General features: G+C 39.6%; 1 protein-coding gene across 1 annotated transcript in view; it reads right to left on the reverse strand.

Annotated features, from left to right (window-relative positions):
- Positions 1-1036: 1036 nt before the first annotated feature.
- Positions 1037-23431, reverse strand: part of NSMAF (neutral sphingomyelinase activation associated factor) — a 45115-nt gene continuing 22720 nt past the window's right edge. Inside the window, 20 exon segments of the mRNA XM_086740849.1 lie at positions 1037-1411; positions 2410-2519; positions 3523-3625; positions 4000-4150; positions 5004-5087; positions 6250-6373; positions 6596-6645; positions 6648-6674; positions 8330-8397; positions 9124-9182; positions 10574-10682; positions 12437-12600; positions 13032-13074; positions 16026-16157; positions 16454-16574; positions 17575-17626; positions 17756-17819; positions 17939-18029; positions 20931-21010; positions 21902-22078. Coding sequence (XP_086596975.1) covers positions 1317-1411; positions 2410-2519; positions 3523-3625; positions 4000-4150; positions 5004-5087; positions 6250-6373; positions 6596-6645; positions 6648-6674; positions 8330-8397; positions 9124-9182; positions 10574-10682; positions 12437-12600; positions 13032-13074; positions 16026-16157; positions 16454-16574; positions 17575-17626; positions 17756-17819; positions 17939-18029; positions 20931-21010; positions 21902-22078 — 1904 coding nt within the window. The 3' untranslated portion in view covers positions 1037-1316.

Here is a 23431-nt window from a genome sequence, read left to right on the forward strand (position 1 = left end):
TATGCCGTGTATGCATCCATATTTAACCAAAAGAAAGTTAAACTATCTCAAAGAAAAGACAGTCTTAAGTCAAAAGTCAGGGGCATCACAAACTTAAGTCATTTTCTTCTGGTTTTAATCAGTAGGGGCTCTCCTAGTGACAAAGGCGCACAGCTGTGCCCAAAAACCTAGGTAAGATGGCATCAAGAAAACAAACATGAAGCCTATTGCTCGGGTACTTCCTTTGTGATTTTCAGGCATACTGAAGTACAACTTGAGTTATAAAATTGCACATTAGCAGGAACAGAATACAAAATACAATCACAACTGCAGAAGCTTGCTGCAGTAATAAGCCATTTAAAGACTATTTCTTTAACTTCACAATGGCTCCTTGCAGCAAATCACATCCTTAACTCCTACAGAGGAAGTAAGCTTAGTGCACCACTGCTTTGTCACTGGGTTAAAGACAAGAAGGGACCAGATAAAGCCAGCAGCTGTAGCTTTGTTTAGATGGTGTACTGAAAGTCCATCAACCAAAACAGGAATATGCTGAAGCTTATTAGGAGAAGGCTAGTAACAGAAGTGGTGAAAGGCAGTAGTAACTTCAGGCACAGTACTAGGGGAAGATTTGTATCTACACATTACATGTATGTATAACTTTTCTGTTAGGGGATCAGGGTTTTTTTTTGCGTGGTTTCCTTTCAGGCTAATACATTAGTGCTGCTTTCCAATAGGAAAAAGCAGTACAGAGTGTGTTCTTACTCTTCTCTGTGCCTTTGCGGAGAGTCACAGTGGGAGATGCAATAGTAGACTGATCCCTCCTCAAAACAACAGCTCCCTTAGTGTCAAGTTTTTGAAGTAGTATTTAATTTACCATTGTACGCATCTTCACTAGGAAGAGAGGTTGACTGCACAAGAGGTGCATACATTATGTCATGAGACATGGCATTACGTTGCAACTATCATTAAAGCCTTCTTCAGCCAAGAATGCAAATGCTTTTTTGCAATCAGTTCAAGCAGGATCCTATGATGTATTCTATGTAAATCAAACAATGACTGCCAGTTAAGAGCTCTTTAATTACAGAAAAATAGGTCTTTAATTTCATCTCAGATATCATCTTAGACAAGCATTTTCAGTATGATAGTCCATGAAAAACAAACACACACACTATGGAAGTTAAGAGCTCTCAGTGAAGTCACCGTAACGTACAAAGTTGTAGTTGAACAAAGCTTCCTCTCTGGTTGAACTTCAGCAGCCATCACTGCACACAGTTCAGTTCCTTTAAAAGGTTTGGCTTAAAATAAGAGTTCATTTAAATGTCTGGAGGGAAAGGCACTTAATATTGCAGTTTCCAGAACATTATTTGTTTGTCTTCCCCTCCTGTAATAACACTGTTGCACTGTTCATTCATCCACATGGAGGTGAGGGCACCTGGGGGAAAAACAAACAAACAAGTAAATCCAAATGCAAATACAAGTGGAACTGAGATGACGGGACAGATCTTTTTAAGAGAGTTTAGGATCATCTGATCGTTACTTTGGATTACATTGACACCACAAACGCTAAGAAGAATTGTAGCAGGCTGCTACGTGGCTGTTCTTTCTTATTCACAGTAATGATCTCGTGCTACATTGCCTCAGTTGACTTCGGGTAATAGAGGGACAGTGTCAGTGGCAGTGTAGAATGGGGATGGCACCCTGGCTAAAGAATTCACAGGTACAGGGGAAGGAGGTTTCTCTGGAAAGTGAGATTTTTTCACTCTGGCATTTAGACTTATATAAAAAGTGTATTCACATCTAGTATATATTTAGAAGCCCACTTCTAAAGATTCCCCTAGCTAAAGAATGATCACTATACAGGTCAAGTTCCTGCATACAAGCAAAGAGAAGGTTTGAAATAACTGTCCCGTGAAGGCAGCGTTAAAAACCAAAATAAATAAAATGGAGATAGTTTTTTGCCTTCACAAATCCTGGTTGCCAATGTACTGAATACTATACATTTAAGAAGCCTATAAATCCACATCCAAAACAATTTCTCTAGTGAACTTACTTAATTTGTTGTTAGACTCACGGTCTGGACCAACTCTGACAAAGTATACAGTGCAGTCTATACCACACTTTATTAGGGGTATGAGGTAGAAAAATGTTGACTTTTGTGATGTTTTGTGAATTAGAAAAATCCAAAGTAATTTACTTTTTGTCAGTCTTGTAAACAGCAATATTCCTCCATCGTTATTAAATGGACATGTGGACCCCCTAGTACTGTGCCTGGCTCATGTGGACCTACTTTTAGTTCTGGTGTTTCAGATAACAAAAACATCAAGAACAGCCCACTGACAGAGCAGAAGACTCTCAAACTTTTCAATACTAACAGAGCTGGAAAGTAGGAATCTTCCATTCAATCTGAGAATAGGAATAGTTCAGGCATACCTCTATGTCCTTTGATTCTTTCAGTTACTTTTCCTCCAAGAAGGTCCCAGATCAGTAATTCACCAGACTGACTTCCCGATAAGATGGTATTTCCATCCCATTTGAAGCATCTGCAAGTAAGTCTGAAATCAGTTCACTTCAAGCTTTTCTATAATGACAGCCAACCACTTCCAAACTGGCTGAGCCAAAAAAGAATTGAAAATGGAGGTACGAAACTGAAGGAAACTCTACCCTTTAACACAATACTTCTGGAAAGGTTATTCCTAAATTATTTTAAAGGGTCATGTCCAAGACTTGCTTCTCTGACTGCCCTAGACCCAGCCAGACCGATGAAACTTATTCCTGCAACAGAAGAGGACCCAGTCAGCTGTACACGTGTATGGTACCCCAACTGCTCTCAGGAACCACCACTTTCACTTCTGTCACTTCATGTTCCTGGAACAATCACTTGATGTGCAACGAGGACTTTCAGGGAAATAAAATAGAAGAAAAAATATACACATGCACATACATGTGTATTTAGGTATACACACACAAGAAACCGACAAGCGTACTCCGTGTATGGCTGCTGTATTTTTACTCCAGTAACTAAGCAAGCATTCCACCCATTTACCTGATAAACCATATAGAGCTGTATGCATTTTAGTTTGTGAAAAAAAGTGATCACTCTAATTATAATAGCCAATTTTTTTCTTAGATTACCAAAACAAAAAGGAAGCATTGCAAAAAAACCACACATATTAAAAAAAATTCAAGATTATTGACAGATGAATCAAGTAAGAGAACTGTCTACTTTTTAAAAAATTTCAGTAGCTCAGCTGCTGGAAGAGCTGCTTAGCTACAGCTCTCATTATCTTTTACGGAAGTTAAAGTTGTTGAAAAAATGTGAGTTATTTACTTAGATACTCATTTGATTTTGTTCCAGTTTGGAAAGCTTGACCATAATGTATGCAACATGCTATAATGTCAGCCTTTGCACTTTGAAAAGCAATTCAATAAAAGACAGTTACCGGTATTACTGCCCTTTCCATTCTGCTGTCACCAACCACCAAGTATCTCCACAGTTACCTAACTGGTTACGCAGCTTCCTAATCTGTAAGTTCTCAGAATTACCTCTGTGGCTCATCAGTGGTTACAGAAGAGATAAGCATTCCAGTTTGTACATCTATTACTTTAAAACAGCAGTCCTCTCCTGTGCTGAGTAGATGTCTGCTGTCTGTGCAAAAGAAGACAGGAAACGGAAACAACAACAACAAAGCACATTCAGACATTCAGTGCTAGTCACCAAAGCAGTATGCGATACAGCGCGTTGGATGTGACATTGCCTGACCTACTGATTCACTGTAAACTGTAGATCATTCACTGTAAACTAAGTCTCTAGCCAAGCACTGATAAACAAAACTGGCTTAGAGTCTAGACCACTGGTCTACAGTCTAGTATGGCCTTGTGTACAATTAATAAACTCATTATAATCTCACCACCTCCCTTAAAGTAGGAATTCCAATAACAAGAGTATATTACATGATATCAGGAATAGAATTCCCTTTGAAAATCCCAACGGTACATACTAAAAACTGAAATCCAACATACCAGGACTAAAAGCAGCATCAAACACAGTCCCAGAATGACACGGCAACTGGTGCAGCACTGTTGCTGTAGTAACATCCCAAACGCTAATGGTACCGTCTTTGGTTCCAGATGCTAGTACAGTATTTGCAGCGTTAAGGTTGATTATATTTACCTAGGAAGTTAAACAACCCATGATTTTCCTATTCTTTCACGTGAGCCATCTTGAGACAGGTTTTAAAAATACACAAAGCAAGCCCATTATGTGTAAGATGATATTTTATTTACAAAAAGCTTTTAGGTTTAATTCTGCAACCTCCTTAATTAAGTACAATTATTAAAAATCCTTCCTACAAAAAGTAAAAGCTAGGTCCCTTTGATGTTATTTTGAAATTATTTTTCTTTGCAGAATCAGAAATGCAAATTGACATTTCAGACTCCTTTTAGTACCCATACTCTCAATCTAAATGCAAGACCTTACCCTTTAGGGTAACATTCTTCTTTACTTTTAAAGACCTTCCTAGTCGTCAGTTGTTTCCAATTCTCTTGGGTATAGTTCTTAGATGTTATCGGAACTGTTTCAGTATCTGCCTATGTTGGGACCTGTTAATTTATGATTCACTGCACACAATGTGTTTATATATTTACAGTGAAATTCACTAATATATTTTTAGCATGGTAAATAACTCAGATGAATTCTTTTTCATTTGCTTGCCTTTGGCAAATATACATTAAGAAGAAGCTGTAACTTTGTGCATACAAGCTGAGCAAGACAAATGAAGAAACCGCTGTTGATACTGTTCAGTCCCCAGAAGCGGACCTTTCAATCAAGTAAGCAGGGGACACATCAGACAAAAAAAACCCCAAACTAAACAAAAAACCCCTACAGACACCCACTTCCCAAAACAACACACCCTTCTCAGCTCCCTAACCCAATCCTTGTGCTTTACCACTAGATCTTGACTTTGGTTTTAATAAGCAAGTAATTTTAATATTCTGAGATACTGTATCTCTACCCATGTACTTACACTAACGTCGTGTTCTAACTCTGCAAGCAGTTCAAAGTGGTGTTTTTTATTGCTCAAGGTCTCTCCAGGAACACAGTGCCACACCTACAACACAGATATTAAGTTTGCTCAAGGAAGCATTAGTGTAACTCTGGATGAGTTCTTGTACTGAATTCTCACATTACAAGGAGGGCTGCTCGTGTTAACTGTAGGTCTTGCCTACGTGGCAGAATACAGCAAGGACAAACGGCACCCAAACTCGTTTACCCTAAGCAGAGCCATGTATTAAACATGACTGCTGATTCCAGACAGCTTACAGAAGCCTACCTAAATATGGGTCCATCAGCGCACTGAATGTATACTTACCAAAAAGCCATACACAGAAGGCTTTGCGAAATTCTCTCCTGTCTCTAACTTCCAAATTATCTTTCCACCTAACTGTAGGCATGCTCTTTAGATTAGCAAGTTCCTGGTCCACTCAGATGAAGAGCATAAACATTTTAGAAGCCTATTCCACTCAGCAAACAAAATCACTAGTCAAGGTTACAAAACATGCCAGTTCCTCCAACAAATACAGTTTGCCACCAAAACCCCCACATTGAGAGTAAGTTTGAAATGATGAAATGTCTTTAAAGTACAACTGCAGCTTTGAAACACAGTGGAGATAAAGCTAGAAATAAACTTACTGTGATACTAGCTAAGTTTTTATTCTAGTACAACCAGTACCTGCACAAAAACTGCAAAGTTTTTGGCTGGCTGAATATTACAAACTGCTAGCTATTAATAGTTGTTGAAGTATAAAAAACCTACATAGAATCATCTAACCATAGAACAGTTAGGGTTGTAAGGGACCTTCAAAGGCCATCTAGTCCAACCCCCCTGCAAGGACCAGGGACATCTCCAACCAGATCAGGTTGCTCAGAGTCCCGTCCAACCTGGCCTTGAATGTTTCCAGAGATGAGGCATCAACCACCTCTCTGGGCAACCTGCACCAGTGTTCCACCACCCTCATTGTAAAAATTTTTTTCTTAATGTCTAATCTGAATCTACCTCCTTCTATTTTAAAACCATTACCCCTCGTCCTATCACAACAGGCCCTACTTTAGAATTTCTCCCTGTCTTTCCTATAAGCCCCATTTAGGTGCTGGAAGGCTGCTATAAAGTGGCCCTGGAGACTTCGGAGTGAACAGGCCTAGCTCTCTCAGCCTGTCCTCATAGGAGAGATGCTCCAGCCCTCTGATCCTCTTTGTGGCCCTGATATACAAACCTTCACAGTGGAATCCCAAGATGCAGAGTACAAACGCCCATCACGCCAACAGATCTTACTGACTGCATCATCATGTCCTATTAAGACATCTTGCTGTCTTCCAAATGCAATTGAATAAAAATATCTAAGAGGAAAAGGTTATAAAAGAATTACATTTTCAGAAAACTTAAACTTTTTTTCCAAAAAGACAAAAGTAACTTTGCTTCTACATTTTCTAACAGAAATCTACTGAAGAAAAAGTAGAAATATAGACACTGCATAACAATGAATTTTTATATAATTCTCTAAAACTATAAACATAGTGACCAAGGAACTCAATGTAATTCAATAGGAAGTAAATACACACATTTGATTGTCCCATGAAGAACTTATGACAGTGGTATCTCCTGGCAAGGCAGGAGATGACAAAGGCAAGATGACAAAGCCTGTAATAAAAAGAAAAAAAAAAAAAAAAAAAAAAAAAAAGAAAAAGTAATAATGTTCAATTTCTTACCCCAAATCAAATAGAAGTATATTAACATGCTTTTGGAAAACAAGAAGCATTTTAATCTATACACACAACATACAGGTGTTATATGAACACTAATCAAGAAAAACCTTATAGGCTGGACACTGAACAGCAAGAATACTTAATCCCTGGTAAATATAAAGGTAACACTGAAGTTCAGAAGCACATGCAGAACTGATGAATCCCCTTTTTCAAAATGCTGGTATTTCAAGGACACTGTATGTATTCCCTCACTCAGGAGAAACTGGGTCAGCTCTTCATCTTGTAAGCTTCTGTCAATTCTAGATGCAAACGGCTAACAGAAACTAAAAAGGAAGGTTTCATTTGATGTTTGTTCTCCATGACAGCTACTTATCAGCTCAGTTCTTTCAAACAACAAACGTAACTATATAATTCTCAACAAGAAACATTCTTTACAGACAGCAGCTCAGTTACATCATCATCTCTGAAAGCAGCAAGAAAAAAGAAAAAAAAAAATCAGCCTAGTGCTGATCACTACCTCTCATGTTTTAGATCTGTTCTAAAAAACAGTAAGCTGCTGGACTGTAAAGACTACTGCTTCTAGCATTGCTGCAACAGATCAGAATTACAACTACAGAGAGGAGAATAATTAAAAAAAAAAGTATACAAGGCCTCCTAATGAAAAACTGACTTTTGCTCTAGGATTCAGCACACAGCTCCCTTTTTACAGTGCCACAAAACAACATTCCTAAGTTTGCCTTGGCTAAAGCATTAGGAATTGCTGTATCCAGATTCACCTGCTAGCATATGCCAGGGCAGGCCAGAGGGTCTTGATCCTGCAGCTTACCTGGGGACCCGTTAGAGCATGCTATGGCTTCTGTCTGGGCAACCCATTTGCCTTCTTGTTCTCCCTAGAGGTGAGGGTACAGAGAGCGCTGATACATCCTAGTGTCTTGCCTCAGTAAAGGACTCTGAACATGACAATTGGGAGTGAATCTCTATGACGCAGGTCTGGCCACGGTGCTCAAGCACAGAAAATCAAATACAGAATCTTTCCAAGTGCTGTTCTCAGAGCAGGGGAAAAATGTTGTTCAGAGATTGCCGAGATCACAGCTCATTGAGGAAGGATGGCTCAAATTCACCCAGCATAGATTCAACTTCCTGTGCTTGGTTTTCCTCTGCTGGCTGACTCACAGCCTTCAAACACTTGGGAGCAGTAAGGCAATGCTGGATGTGAGCACATGGGGAGAATTTAAGCTTTATGATTCCGGTCCCAGTGGCAGTTCAAGATTGTTCAGGAAGGTTCCTCTGTTTATGCCAGACTATTTTTGTCCACCGCAAGCCCTTCCCTAGACAGCAGGGCAACTCAGAACAGAGCTAGCATAGCAGTAAAGTGCAACCATTTAATGCTCCCTTCCCATGTTGGCAGAATGCACTCTGTCTCCCTGGAGGCCTGACAGAATCTCAATTCACTCTGCTAAATTATTCAAACACGATACAATTGAGTAGGCAGGAGAAGAAAAGAGGCATTGATGTATGCTAAGAGCCATTTCTCTGAGTAGCTTTCAGAAGATTCCCAATGATCTTGTTTTCATTTTGACAGCAACTTACCATGTTTGAAAAGGACACACTTCTCTGGATTGTTTTTGATTCTTTGGAAAACATCTTCAGAGTTGAATCTGTGGATAACAGACAAAATAGACAGAAGGTAAAAGGACTGGTTTATGTTATGGAAGCTAGTAATTTTGCTCCTGTTTGAATATTCAAATACCTTACTATGAAAAGCACGTACAGCTTTCTCATAGTCTGAGAAACACGTTATAAAGCTTGTGACTTGAGCCTGGAACTAGCCTGTTTTGCATCAGTTACAGATGGACTCCCCCATGTCCATCAAACTTTAAGAGAACTCTGGTATCTAAAGAGAGAAATTACCACCTTCCAAAGCCTAGATACAGATAATATTCAAATCCTTGAGTCAAAGCGGTCTAAAACTTAAACAAATTCATGTAAGCTATTTAGTTACAGGAAACATATATGTAACTTAATTTCTGTAATAGGTGACTTGCAAAGGTGACAATCCAAAAGCCAAACAGAAGTAGCCTTCACATATGAATACTGAGATTACCTCAAACAGTAAAAAGGAATCGAGCATGAAGTGAAAACAAGAATATCGCATTTGGCAAAGATTAGGGCTGCTCCTTTCATGACTTTAAAAAAAAAAAAAACAAACAGAACTCACTGATTCCAGAAATACCCCATTTAATGTTGTCTTCATTTTGCTCTCAGTGAAGATATTAATGGGATTCAATCTAAACTACATTTCAGTTTCACGCTATTTTGTTCATAAAACATTAACCTGTATTTACACTGCACGTTCTAGTAAATACCTCTGCAATAATACTTACCCTGGGATGTAGTGAAAACAGAAGACCCATTGCAAGTGACTGCTATTCCAGTAATTGCCCTGTTTAATACAAATAAGTTTATCAGTGATTTCATCGGTTTTGAAACTTAAACACCAGGCTGTAAATTGTCTATAGTGGAAATCTGTTATTTGATCTCTGTAAGAGCTAAGACATTCAAGAAGATTAAAAGCACTACAGTGGTGTGTTATATGCCTAGAGACAAAAATATACCTTGATACAATATATGAAACACCAGTACAGGTTCCCCATATTATTCTGCAAGAATTTCAGCGTCCACAGAAAGGACATACCCATGTGAGAGGATAAAGAGTTTCACATTCAGTCTTTACAACTGGCGATAAGCTACAAAGAGAGTCAGGAACCTGCCTACAAGCAGATACTGGGTACCTTAAGTGTCAGGAATCAGAACTTGCCTGCCTTTTCTCCTTAAATTTGACACTGGCAAAGTTGCCAATGTCAAAAGTTGCCAAAGTATAGGAATTTAGACGTATAGCTTATGTCAGGGAGTCAGTTGTTAGGAAGCACAGAGCATTCTGCACAGTCAAAATTTTGTCATAGAGAACTGCTTCTATTTTTTTCTCAGCAGTCATCAGAAAAAAAAGAAAAAGAATCAGAGGCTGAAATTCAAGTCTGTTTTCAGGATCAAGATTTCTCTAACCCTAACAATCTAGTAACATAGGCCCTTTCTCACTACAAACATTACCTTGTTTTCTGGACAAGAGAATGTTTTTTTTTCCTAGATTGGCTTACAGTCACCAAGAAAGTAGCTACACTCAAGGTAGTAATAAATGCTCATACTAGTCCAGCCACTGGGACAAGGGATGGGGCCAAAGGAAAATCTGTTCTTTAAAATATAGCTGCTGCTGTTCATTGTTAGGTGTTTTCAAAGTTCACCTAAAGTGCCCGTGCTGACTCATGGCTCCCTAGGAATCCATCAGAATGGCAGTTTGGTACCTGGATTATCTAAAAAGCTATAGCTGGAGACTTGACAAGCTGTTCATAGAGCAGCAGCTCAAGGTGTACAGTAGCTGAACTTAAGCGGTTTAACCTTTCAAATCAAATGAGATGAAGTTAGGTCCTCCTGGGCTTATAAACAAATAAATAAATTGCAGTCTTTATCTAGCTTCTGCTATTACAGTTTCAGAGAAGGGTAATCAGTATCTTCTTTGGGTACTAACATGACAATGAACTCAGCTCTAGATCTGTATAAGGAACAAACAAAAAAATATCAAGCTGACAAAATATTTTTTCTGGAGTGATAACCCATCATATACTCAAACTCATTTTGTGTAATCAAATCAATGAATGGTCTCACAAAGAAAAGTATTCACCTTAAACCCTAACCCATCATTCAGATTGACACACAAATACTCCTCCTCCCAATTACATGGAACAACTTTGACTGTGAAAAAAAAAGAATAGTACCTACTCTTTGTGAATTTTATATTGCTCATCTAATTTTAGTTTGGCAATATTGTTCCAAGCAAGTGTTATACTTTCTTCTGTCAAATCTTCAAATGATTCTTCATTTGGAGAAACTGCAATAAAATGCTACAATAAAGTTTCATCACAAATAGAAAAGAAAAAGATAGATTTCAAATAACTAGGTAGCTGAAGTTGCAAACATAAATATGAAAGTACAGAAATCACGCAGAGCTCCAGGAATAAGAATTTTTTTGCTAATGCAGAGAGTGACAAAATCACCAACTTTTTTCCAAGCCTCTTCCCGACTGCATAAGCTTATAGAGTCAAAAATATGATTTTTCTCAAATATGATTTTTTTTTCCCAAAATCAGGGCTTTTAAACTGAAAATTTACAGAATACATTACCAAAATGGAAAAAAACCAAACCAAAACAACACAACACAACAACAACAAAAAACCCCACACCAAAAAATCACCACAATAACTTTTCTGCAGAGATGTTTTGGTGTAACACTGAGATGTCAAGAGCGTTTGAAACGGAAAAGTACCAGGAAAGCCATCTACTGCTACAATGTTGTAATAGGACCAGGTGTAATGGTTTTAAACTAGAGGGGGGGTAGATTCAGATTAGACATTAGAAAATTTTTTTTTACAATGAGGGTGGTAGAACACTGGAACAGGCTGCCCAGGGAGGTGGTTGATGCCCCATCCCTGGAAACATTCAAGGCCAGGTTGGACAGGACTCTGAGCAACCTGATCTGGTTGGAGATGTCCCTGCTCCTTGCAGGGCAGTTGGACTAGATGGCCTCTAAAGGTCCCTTCCAACCCTAACCATTCTGGGATTCTATGAATACAGCATGAGCTTTTATTATTCTGTTAGGAATGTCACAACATCATTTCACTGGACTGCTGGGGATAAAACACAACAGAATTGAAACAGTTAGATGTCAATTACTATAAAAAGGCCAAACCCTGTGATCTGTGAATTAATTACTTAGGCAGCATACCACCACATCTATTTAACACATATTAACAATATTATCACTGTATACAACTTTCAAAGCCACTCTTGCCATTTGGATGCTACAGGTTGCCATGTTAAGCAGCATTCATATTCACGTCTGATCTTCACTTCTCAGCTTAAAAATGAAAGCCATCAAATGGTAAGTGAATTGAAGACAATTAACTGAGAAAAACCTTTCAGTGCAGTAACTGGTCTGAACATTCAGTCCAATTTATAGTTAGACCACTATAAATAAGATGAGGACCACAGCATCTTAGTTTCAGAGAAATGGTGTAAATTCCACATTGCGCAGAAGCCTGTGATGGCATTATATGTCCTTTTCTTGAATAAAGTTATTCAATCAACACAATCCCTACAGTATGTAGGGAAAACAAAGTAATTTCTTTACAGATTTTAATTCAAGTCATGGAAAAGGAAAAAAAAATTGGATGCTTAACTTAAGTTATTAGGGGTTACTTAGACCAAGCCAAATGATCTCCCCAAAGAGATTCCCATTGAAAAACTGAAAAAGGCTTTACATCATTTACAATGCCTGTAGATACGGTCACTGAAGCTGCTGTTGTGTCAGCTTGTTTTGAAGTACCATGAAAGGCCAGGGATGATAGCCCTCCAACAGCTTCAACAGCAGAAGCTGAACAGTCCCAGAGGAGAATGCCTGTATTTTCAAATTTGAAACTGATCTTGCTAGTTTTTGTTTAACAGTTAGTTCATGGATTCCTTTTGAGTTACCTTACAGGGAAAGTGGCCAAGAGAGTTGTATAATGAGATCCTGTGGGAGAAAGATACAGAACTTCTCAAAATTACAAATCCGTTACATCATCAGTTTATCTATTAAACATTTACCTGGAGACTCAGTTATGGAAACACTGTGACTAGATGTTCGAGACAAGCTTTTCAACTTCGGTACTATCCTTCGAGGATGAGGAGTTGTAAACAGCTGTTTTGGCGTCTGTCCAAACTCCAAGATTTGTGTCAGCAGAGCTACTTTTTCATTGGGGTCCATAATACTTTAGAAAAATAAGATATTTAATTAAGCCAAGTAGGCAAGTACTTCCCCCCCCCTCCCCCTTTCCCCTGAAAGCATGGGCCTGCATATGCAGTTACTACAGCATTACAGAACTAACGTACCACAGATGTGAGAGACAGTCATACGAGAGCATAAGAATTTTGCTTATGTACAATGACAATATGCTCTTCAATTAAAACAAAAAAAAGCAATTTCACAAAAGCCAGACTTAAGTAGTGTTCAAGTAACAATATTCTAATGCATGCTAAAACTGAGAACTTGATGCTGGTTCTCTGCATATTTCTGAGTATAAAACATAAGAGCTACACCATTCACGTGTGGAGCACTTTTACAGCCAGCAGAGAACTTGGAGGGATACTGAGAAATTTATCTGACTGCTTTAACAAAAACATTTGGATTATTGTTAATTACCTGTTTAAATCCACTCCTCCTTCATAAGTTAATGGGTGAAACACTGAGGGGAAAAAAAAAAAGTTTATTTGTATAATGTAGATATAGTTGTATTTTTCACTCAACTTGGTCATATTTCAGCAGGTTATAGAGTTTGAGATCTTGTGTTTTAATCTTGAGTTTCTTACTTTAAAAAGTTTAGGATTCCTAAGAGACTCAGAGAAAATTTAAGAAGAAATCAGTTCTTTCATAAAGGAAGGATGATTTATTTAAGCTTCGTGAAATCCCTTTCCCCACTCCCCCGAATATAGAAAAAAACCACAGTTGCATAACTGGATCTCTAGTTATTTTCTAGACAGGTAACAAAATGTAGTAAAGAATGATCATAAAGGTTTGCCTGTTCACCTGTTCATTTGCTATAAGGACAGCAGTTACATAGTGAACTACTCTGGGGCCTCTGCATAAGAATATGTACTTAATCTTTTGACCTAACTTCATTCATACACAAGTCTCTTCTGTCTCTTATCTACTCAAGTGTCTGCAATTCATTACATTAATAAAAATCCACGTTGTAGCAGCAGAAGCACATTGTGTATAAGAAGTGCTCTCATTTGAGAGGTAAAAAGATAGGTGCCATAATTTGGATATTATTTACCACATTCAAAGCCTCTGGCACACTGTAATTGATACCTATGGCCACAGTATGACTGGATGACAAATCCTGCAAACCTAAAATATAACCAATCATGATTTAAGGCCATGTGGGGAAGCATATTAAAAAAGCCCAACAACAACAAAAATAAAAAAAAAACCAACAAAAAAAACTCTGCACAAAACAAATCATACTATCTTATCCTGGAAGTAGAAAGCACTGACTACCAAAATGAAGAGCTGCACATTCCTTCCCTCCCCATTGTTGTAGGAAGGTGTCGTGGTTTTGTTAGTGGGGGGGGGCTACGGTGGTAGCTTCTGTAGGAAACTGCTAGAAGTCGCTCCCCTTTGTTCAGTGGACTTGGCCGGGCCTAGGGCGGACCCACTGCTGGCCAAGGCTGAGCCGATTGGTAGCAGAATGTCTCATGATAACACCTCTGCGATAACGTATTTAAGAATGGGAAAACAGAAAAAAAAAGAGAGAGAAGAGAAGATGTGAAGAAGCTGAGCGGGGGCAGAGGCGCAGAGGGGGAGGCGCAGGCCTCATGGGCCTTGCAGGCCTCACCCTCTGGCCTCTCGCCAGGCAGCCGACTGGGCCCGACTCGGTCCAGCCCGGCTGCAAGAAGTGGAGAGGAGATGAGAAGTGAATAAGATGTAAAAAAAGATCCTGAGAGACATCTACCAGCCTGTTGTGAGGAACGGCTGCAGACGCCAAGGTCAGTTCAGAAGGAGGGGGAGGAGTAATGCAGCTCCTGGCCAAGATTCCCCTGCAGCCTGTGGTGACGACCATGGTGGAGCAGGTTGTCCCCCTGCAGCCCATGGAGGTCCATGGAGGAGCAGAGATCCACTTGGAGCCCGTGAAGGACCCCGTACCAGGGGAGGTGGATGCCTGAAGGCAGCTGTGGCCTGTGGAGGGCCCGCTGGGACAGCTGTTCTAGAGGGACTGCACCCGTGGAAGAGATGACCCATGCCAGAGCAGTTCCACGAAGGACTGTGGCCCGTGGGAGGGACCCCACGCTGGAGCAGGGGAGGAATGTGAGGAGTTCTTCCCCCAAACATGAAGCAGCGGCGTAAAACAACGTATGATGAACTGACTGCATCCCCCATTCCCTCTTCCCCCCTATGCCGCTCGGGAGGGGAAGGTAGTAGAGATAATGTTAAGCTCAGGAAGAGGGAGGGGTAGGGGGAGGTTATCTTGTTCTCTGTCTCATTATCCTGCTGTTTGTAGTAATAAATGAACAGTTTTCCCCAAGTTGAGTCTGTTTTGCCCGTGACGGTAACTTTAAGGATTTCTCCCTGTCCTTATCTCAAGCCTAGAGCCGTTTTTCCTTATATCATCTCCCCCTATTCTCTCGGAGGGTGGGGGGAGCGAGAGAGAGACTGCGTAGTCTGGTCCTGATCGGGGTTGAACTACGACAGTTATTTTGGCGCCCAACGTGGGGCTCGAGGAATTTGAGATAAGGATTGAGTTTAATTGGGAGCAGAAGGTTTTATTTTTAAAACTTACTCTATCGTGCTAAGTGTAAACTATCTCAACATCGGCTTTTACTTGTAATCCTTCAAAAGGATCAGGGCTTCTGGAATAAACACCCTAAAAATCTGATCTGCTAATCTTCCTTTACCAAGAGGACATTTCCTTATTGGGTAGTAACATAAATAGCTAAATATCAGACTGCTGAATAAGTAAATCATTGGTATTATTATTAGGTCTAGATAAATGAAACACACCAACAATCACATAACAACATCCCCTTTTGTAAGCATTTACAATGGCTGCATCCATGCTTAGAATAAGATTGCAAACAGTGAAACTTTCACGTACAGTAAAAAGTATATACACTACTGCAGTAGTACGTATGTATGCAAGGACAAACCTAGTCACCTGCACACTTTTTCCTTCATTCTTGCTCCTAAAGAGCTATAGCCCATTAGCCCTTTCTTTACCTTGCCAATTCTCTCAGGAAGAGGGGGGAAAAATTGCATTGAAATTGTCACACTGCAATTACAGTGTAGGAAAATTAAATATGTGTTTGTGTGGAGGTCCTACAGACTCCCATTTTTAACTGGGAAACACTAATTCCATACTGCATTGCCACACTGTGCTCTGCAAGCAAATAACAGCAACGCTGTAGAATGCTGTTGCTTCTTGGCAACATCTTCAAAGATGCAAATCACCACGAAGGGAATGGATTTTACTAGAGAAGACACTATTTCCAGTAACAAACAACTGCATTTCCTTTAAGGATCAAGCATTCAAAGCAAAGATATGAACGCTTAAAACAGATATGCTGTTATTTACCACTCCTGCCTAACTAAAGCACCCCCTTTTTTTTTTTTTGCTGTTTCTAGAAACTGAATATTTACCATTGTGAGCTGCAATTGCTTCACTTCCTTTCTGCTTGTAGCCAAATATAATGTCAATCCATTCATGAAGATGTTCTGATACATACTGACTTTCTAAAGCCTCCTGGCTCTTCTGAAGAAAGTCATCAGGACCTGGCAAGAGAAAGGTTAATTAAAGGATAATACATCCCATTCAGTATTGGTATCCATCTCTCTTGCTCTTGCTTCTTCAAAAACCAATGAAACCAAAACCACCCAACTCCCAACAGCCCACATAAAATCTCAAATTTGCTACAAAATTAAATGTAGCTATTAATTATATCAATATTTTAAAGCAAAAATTCCTTCAGAAGAAAACAGAACGGACATTTTTGAGATAAGAACCACCATCCTAGGAATCCAGGTAATCTTGAATTAATTCCTAACACAAGAAGTTCAACTATTATTACCTGATGCCCAAGGGGGAAGCTCTACGTCTTCAACCATTTTTCCACCCTGCCTTTTTCCCAAGTCCAACTTCAAACTGTTTACTAGAAAACTAGAATCATTTTCATAAAATTCTGGAATCAACTGGAAGAAAAGAATTTTTGAGATTAGCTTAGCTTTGATCTCTTAGTAAGTAAAATACAATCAGTAAAAACTGAAAGTTATCAAGTTTCATATGTCAAGCCCTGAAGTCGGGTGGTATATTTTCCAGGCTGTCTTCTCTGTCAGTAAGGAAGCACTGGAAAGTTCTTTCCACTATCCTTCCAAATACTTTTACGCTTCTTGACTACCTACAAGGCAATTCTCTTAGCTAAATTCAGAGTGGCATAAATATTTTTAACATGTAATGTATGACATATGAATCCACGATATCTAAGACTATCTTCAGAACTCTCATTGCATAGTTACCTTCTAATTTTTAAGACATCAGGTAAGAATCAAGACAAAAATATAGAATAAAACTAGAATGATGACAAAAGTTTCAGAGGTTAAGTCAATTATTTAAAGACCACCATAGCTAACCATTAACTATAGACTTTATTTTTGTTTTCAAAGTATCACTATACTAAACTCCTTTATCGAAGAAACATTATTTAACAGCACCCACTATCTGACAGCTAATCATCCTCGACATATTCAACAAGCTATGGTTTCTATAACACTCAAAAACTAATATAAAACTTCTATAGTTTAACCTCTCAAGATGTACTGTTGCAATACAGCCAAATCCTTATAAGATTCCAGCAGATGATAAATAAAATTGCATCTTAATCCACTCTGGTATTTTCCACTTACTCCAATAACATTCATAAGGACATGTCTGTTAAACTAAAAGCCAGAAAGCAGACACAGACAAGTAATCACAGAATTACAGAGAAGGAAGAAGTTATAAATGTTAAAGGATTAATAAAATGCAGTCAACAGCCTTAAAAAACCCCTGCACAATGAAAATCCACAAACAGCAAAACAAAAAACCAACCAAACACACCCCACCTCAAAACTCTGAAATCTACAGGAGACATCTAAGAACAGAAAGCTTAGCACAGATACCAAGGAGGACTTGAACCATTCTCCAGTCGTTTACCTCTTTGAAATCTGTTGCACCATCCAAACAGTTTTTCCAGGTTTCTGCAAGACTAGATAACACATATCAATCACACATTTGTTAAAATATATATATATGTATTTTTTTAAGGCTTTGTACTCCCTTGATGCATATTTGAAAACGAAAACCAACCTAGTTCTAGAAAAAAATGTAAACAAACCTGTTGAACATTCTGTCAGCATGATCAAACTTTCCATTCTGCAGACAGAGCATGTATTCTGGAGCTAAGGAGAAAGAAAGAAAGAAAGAAAAAAAAAAAAAAAAAAAGAAAAAATCAGCTTGCTCCAAACCTTGTCCCCTTTGGAGGTAACTGTCTGCTCAGAGTATGTAAAAGCTGTCTTACCAACTCTAACAAGATAAAACAAAACATAACCCGGAGATGAATAATGGCTCCCATACATGAACTTAGGCTGTGGCATTTCCTGATACCGTGTCTGAAACATATGAAGAAGAAAGAGAGTTCTGTTTAAAACCAGCACTCCTGCTTTCCTTCAATATTGAACACATACTCACAATTTTTTTTTTTTTTTTTTAAGACAAAGATTAGGACTACCCTTCAATTTTTTTTTTATAATGATAAAACAAACTCTAAATTCTAACAACTTAGCAGCTTTAATCAGATCAGTAAATCAATAGAGTGAAAAATTTGTCATAACTTATCTAGAATTATCAAGTTTTCAGCCTTTTTTCTTCTTTCACTTTCACATTTAACTACAGTGACTCAACTTCAAAGGAGTGCCAACACAGACTTCCTTTTCCACATGAAGTTTAATGAGAAAATGGAAGAACATATTGATTTAATTCAACCTGAAGGATTCCTTCCTGTCTTAAACTCCTATTATCCCTAAAAATCTATTGTGCTGGTTTTATTTAGTGGAGGGGGCTACAGTGGCAGCTTCTGCAAGAAGCTGCCAAAAGCTTCCCCATTGTCTGGTGGACTCAGCCAGGTCTAGGGCAGACCCACCACTGGCCAGGGCCGAGTGAACGTTCCCTGATAACGCCTCTGTGATAATGTATTTAAGAAGGGGAAAAATAATTAAACAACAAAAAAAAATACCAAACAAACAAAAAAAAAGAGATGCGAAGACCCAGAAGCAGAAGCAGAGAGGGGGAGGCACGAGCCTCATGGGCCTTGCAGGCCTCACCCTCTGGCCTCCCGCTGGGCAGCTGACTGGGCCCGACTTAGCTCAGCCCGGCTGCAAGAAGTGGAGAGGAGACAAGATGGATGATGTGATGAGAACCTGAGAGGCATCTGCCTGCCGATTGTGAAGAATTTTCTGTGAGAGGAACGGCTGCAGATGCCAAGATCAGTGAAGAAGGAGGGGGAGGAGTAACGTTGCTCCCAGCACAGATTCCTCTGCAGCCCGTGGTGCAGCCCATGGTGGAGCAGGCTGTCCCCCTGCAGCCCATGGAGGCCCACGGAGGAGCAGAGATTCCCCTGCAGCCCATGGAGGACCCCACGCTGGGGCAAGCGGATGCCTGAAGGAGGCTGTGGCCCATGGAGGGCCCATGCTGGGACAGCCAGCTCCTGAGGGACTGCATCTCATGGAAAAATGACCCATGCCGGAGCAGCTGGTGAAGGACTGCAGCCTGTGGGTGGGACTCCATGTTGGAGCACGGGAGGAATGTGAGGAGTTCTTCCCCCAGGAGGAAGGAGCGGCATAAAGCAACAAGTGATGAACTGACCATAACCCCCCCCTTCCCTGTTCCCCCCTGTGCCACTCAGAGGGGGAGGAAGGAGGTAGAGATAATTGAAATGAAGTTAAGGACGGGAAGAGAGAGGAGTGAGGGGGAAGTTGGTTTTGTACTCTTCCTCATTATCCTGCTTTGGTTTTAATAATAAACAAATAGTTTTCCCCAAGTCAAGTCTGTTTTGGCCATAATGGTAACTTCAACGATCTCTCCCTGTCCTTATCTCAAACCTCGAGTCTTTTTGTTATCCTTCCCTATTCCTCCGGAGGGCGGGAGGAATGAGCAACAGACTGCATAGCTTGGTCCCAAGAGGGGCTAAACTACAACACCTATCATAATCTAAATAAAATGACTTTTACTGCAGTAAGTATGAGGCAGCTAACAGTTTAAGGAAACAGATCTTAGAAAGAAAACTTTATTTACTGTTATGGAAAGCATATTATTGATCATGTTCTTACCCTTCACAACCGTATGACATTAGGAAGCTTTATGATTTTGAAATATTTGGTCTTTTTTGTCAATATAATGCAGGTAGTCTGGCAATATTTTTCTTTTTTGCTAATGTTTCATTAAGAACTAATAAAGGTTCCAAAACGTTAAATATAGTTATGTTCTGTAAATTCATGGAATCATAGAATAGTTCCAAGACCCCTGGAAGGAGCAGGGACATCTTCAACTAGATGAGGTTGCTCAAAGCCCCATCCAACCTGACCTCAAATGTTTCCAGAGATGGGGCAACCACCATCTCTTTGGGCAACTTGTTCCACTGTCCTACCACCCTCATTGTAAAAAATTTTTTCCTAATATCTAATCTGAATCTAACTCCCTATATTTTAAAACCATTACCCTTCATCCTACAGCAACAGGCCCGACTGAAGAGTTTTTCCTCATCTTTCCTGTAGGCCCCCTTTAGGTATTGGAAGGCTGCTATAAGATCTTATTTTGGAATAATTAACTTACATAGGAGACAATGATTTTATACAGAAAAGCCAAGAAACTGAGGACCTCCTAAGACTGTAACTATGTGTTTGACTGCTTATGAAAAGAGAGCCTGCCTACTTTAAGAAATGGAAAAAGTTTGTGCACTATTATCTGTATGTGGAAATTTCAAGTTGGTGCTCTTATCTCCATGGATCGAGATTTCCTCCCTTTGAAGTACTCTCCCTCAAATTCAACATTTTTCTTAAATGGAAATACTTAAGATTTCTACTACTTTGTCTTTTTTAATTCATACACATATTTTACATTATGCATTTAAATCCATCGGTCTTGAAGTTTTATATTTCCATATATGTTTAAAGTATTTCAGTGCCTGCTATACAAATGCAGTTACAAAAGATAAATTGATTTGGGGATTTTATTTTAAAAGTGAGTAAAACATTTAAAAGCAGATACGTATGAAACAGTAGTAAGAGAGAAAAAACAGATTCAAGTAATTTTAAATTAGTACTGAAAATCAGCGCTGATGAAATCAAGCTGAAAATAAATGCAGTACGTTCATAGGTCAGTTTGCTTCTGATAAGGTTTATAGTTAGTTTTAGATATCTACATAATTCCCAAAGTTTGCTTGACAAAGCTCCTTTTATTACCAACATGTACAAGGCCCAGAAATCTCTAGTACACAAAACCAAAGATATACATACCAGTAATCTATCCAGCCTTTCCTTATTCAGGGCACCAATTGGTTTACTAAGGTCACGGAATGTTTCAGGCTTTGTCAGATCTAAAAAACACAGACTCCATGCATTGATTCTACTAGACAGGAATGTACTCTAATCAATATTAATAAACAAAACAAACAAAAAACCCCAAACAGCAACAAAACAAAAACCAACATATAACTCCTCCAGTAATTTTCTCTGCTTCCTAACTGCAAAAGAATAAAGTCTTACTATAGATGGCTACTCATCTTCTCCCCTCCAAGCAGATGTAACCTCATACCTCTTGCTTACGAGCCAGTAGTTACATAAATGTGACAGCTCTTCTAACTAACATCACCTAGTCAATACAGGTCCTGCTACCTGAGGCACAAAACAGCTGGTATCATCTTTTTTCTGCTCATTAACTATTCTGTCAGGCTACAGTTAAGTTCCACCAAGCAATCAGCAGGTGCTGATGAATGCCATGAGATTCACCTACTCTACTCATTGTAGAGGGACACAATCCTCAAAAGGACAAGCTTCCAAGACAAATTCCACCAAGACCCTTAATCAAGGAGGCTGCTTAGGCACAACAGTGAAAGAACATCTGCATTCCATACATTTCAATGCATCCAACTTATTCCATAAAAAGCCATTTTACTGGTTCTTTGCATATATTAGAATCACAGGAAGCATTTGAATGGTGACTAATGCAGATTTTCAAAGTGACCAAGCAGATGCTTGGTATATACTCTGCATGTGAAGAGTGAAATATTTAACAGAAAAAGGTGAGGTATTTTGTCGACTAAACCCCAGAGAAAGGGTAAGCGCACAAGAAGACATCTAAGATCACTAGTGGCAGGTTCATTTTGACATACCATGAACTTTACACAGTATAAAACCCCTCGAGACATTTCAGGTTGGACATGATGCACTAACATGCATCATACATATGTCTTTTCAGATACACATACCTAATACTGAACTAGAGTAGTCTGCTATGATCCAGGGAAACACAGGATACTGGGAGAGATCATTGCAGCTTCTATCAGCCAGATTGTTGAGATGAAGAAGATACTGGTAATTTGATATATGTCCTCGTTGCCATTGCAACATGTAACTTTCAGCTGTATGCTCTGTAATATGATTTTCTGAAATAAAAGAAAACAGTAAGAGTTTTGAAGTTTGGAGTTCCACCCCCAAATTACACTGTTATTAACATTATGCAAGGTACTATAAAATAATTAAGGGCATAGTTGTTTAAAAGAACAAGTCAGAATTAAGTGGTAACTTCATGTTTCAATAGCTACCATACTTCATACATTTTTTGAGATGTGTTCAAACAGGCCTAAATTGCATTCAACAACAGAAAAAAACCAAACCACACAGGAAGAGTGCTGAAACCAAACAAAGAAACAATGGATGGGAAAGAGCTTTGTGGCTGGTGTCTACTACAGGCTGCCTGCTCAAGGGGAGCCTATTGATGAAGCCTTCTTTCTCCAGCTATAGGAAGTACCATGCTCGCAGGCTCTCATCCTGGTGGGACACTTCAATCACCCCAACATCTACTGGAAAAGTAGCACAGTGAGCTGTAGGCAATCCATAAGACTCCTGAAATACTTTGAGGATAACCTCTTAAGCCAGGTAACAGACAGCCCTACCAGAGGGGATGCGATACTGGACCTGATGGTCACCAACACAAGTGAGCTAATTGGTAACATCAAGATTGGAGGCAGCCTGGGCTGCAGTGATGGTGCACTGGTGGAGTTCACAGATCTGAGGGATTATGGGTCAGGTGAAGGGTAAAGTCAGGACCCTGAATTTTAGGAAAGCTAACTTCCAGCTCTTCAAGGAGTTAGTCAATAGGACCCCCTGGGAAACTGCCCTTAGGGACAATGGAGCAGAACAAAGCTGACAGATCTTTAAGGATGCTTTCCACAGAGTCTAAGAGCTCTTGATCCTCAGGTGTAAGAAATCAGGAAAAGAAGACAAGAGATCTGCATGGCTGAGTGGAGACCTGCTGGTCAAGCTAAAGGCCAAGAAGGAAAAGCACAGGCAGTGCAAGCAGGGACAGGTATCCTGGGAAAAGTAAAACGTATAGGGACACTGCCCGGTTGTGTAGGGATGGGGTTAGGAAGGCCGAGGTGCAGCTGGAGCTGAACTTGGCAAGGGATGCAAAGACTAATAAGAAAGGCTTCTACAGGTATGTCAGCCAGAAAAGGAAGGTTAAATAAAGTGTACCACCGATGATGAGCAAGACAGGCAAACTGCTAACAAAAGACAAGGAGAACGCTGAGGTACTCAACAACTTTTTTTTGTCTAAGTCTCCACCGGCAACCTCTCTTCCCACACCTCTCAAGTGGATGGACCACAAGATGGGGACTGGGGGAGCAAAGTCCCTCCCACTGTAAGAGAAGATCAGGTTTGTGACCACCTGAGGACCCTGAATGTACATAAGTCTATGGGACCTGATGAGATGCATTCCAGAGTCCTGAGGGAATTGT

This window comes from Chlamydotis macqueenii, chromosome 2 (genome assembly GCF_036417535.1).
Source record: "Chlamydotis macqueenii isolate bChlMac1 chromosome 2, bChlMac1.mat, whole genome shotgun sequence".
Taxonomy (NCBI): Eukaryota; Metazoa; Chordata; class Aves; order Otidiformes; family Otididae; genus Chlamydotis; species Chlamydotis macqueenii.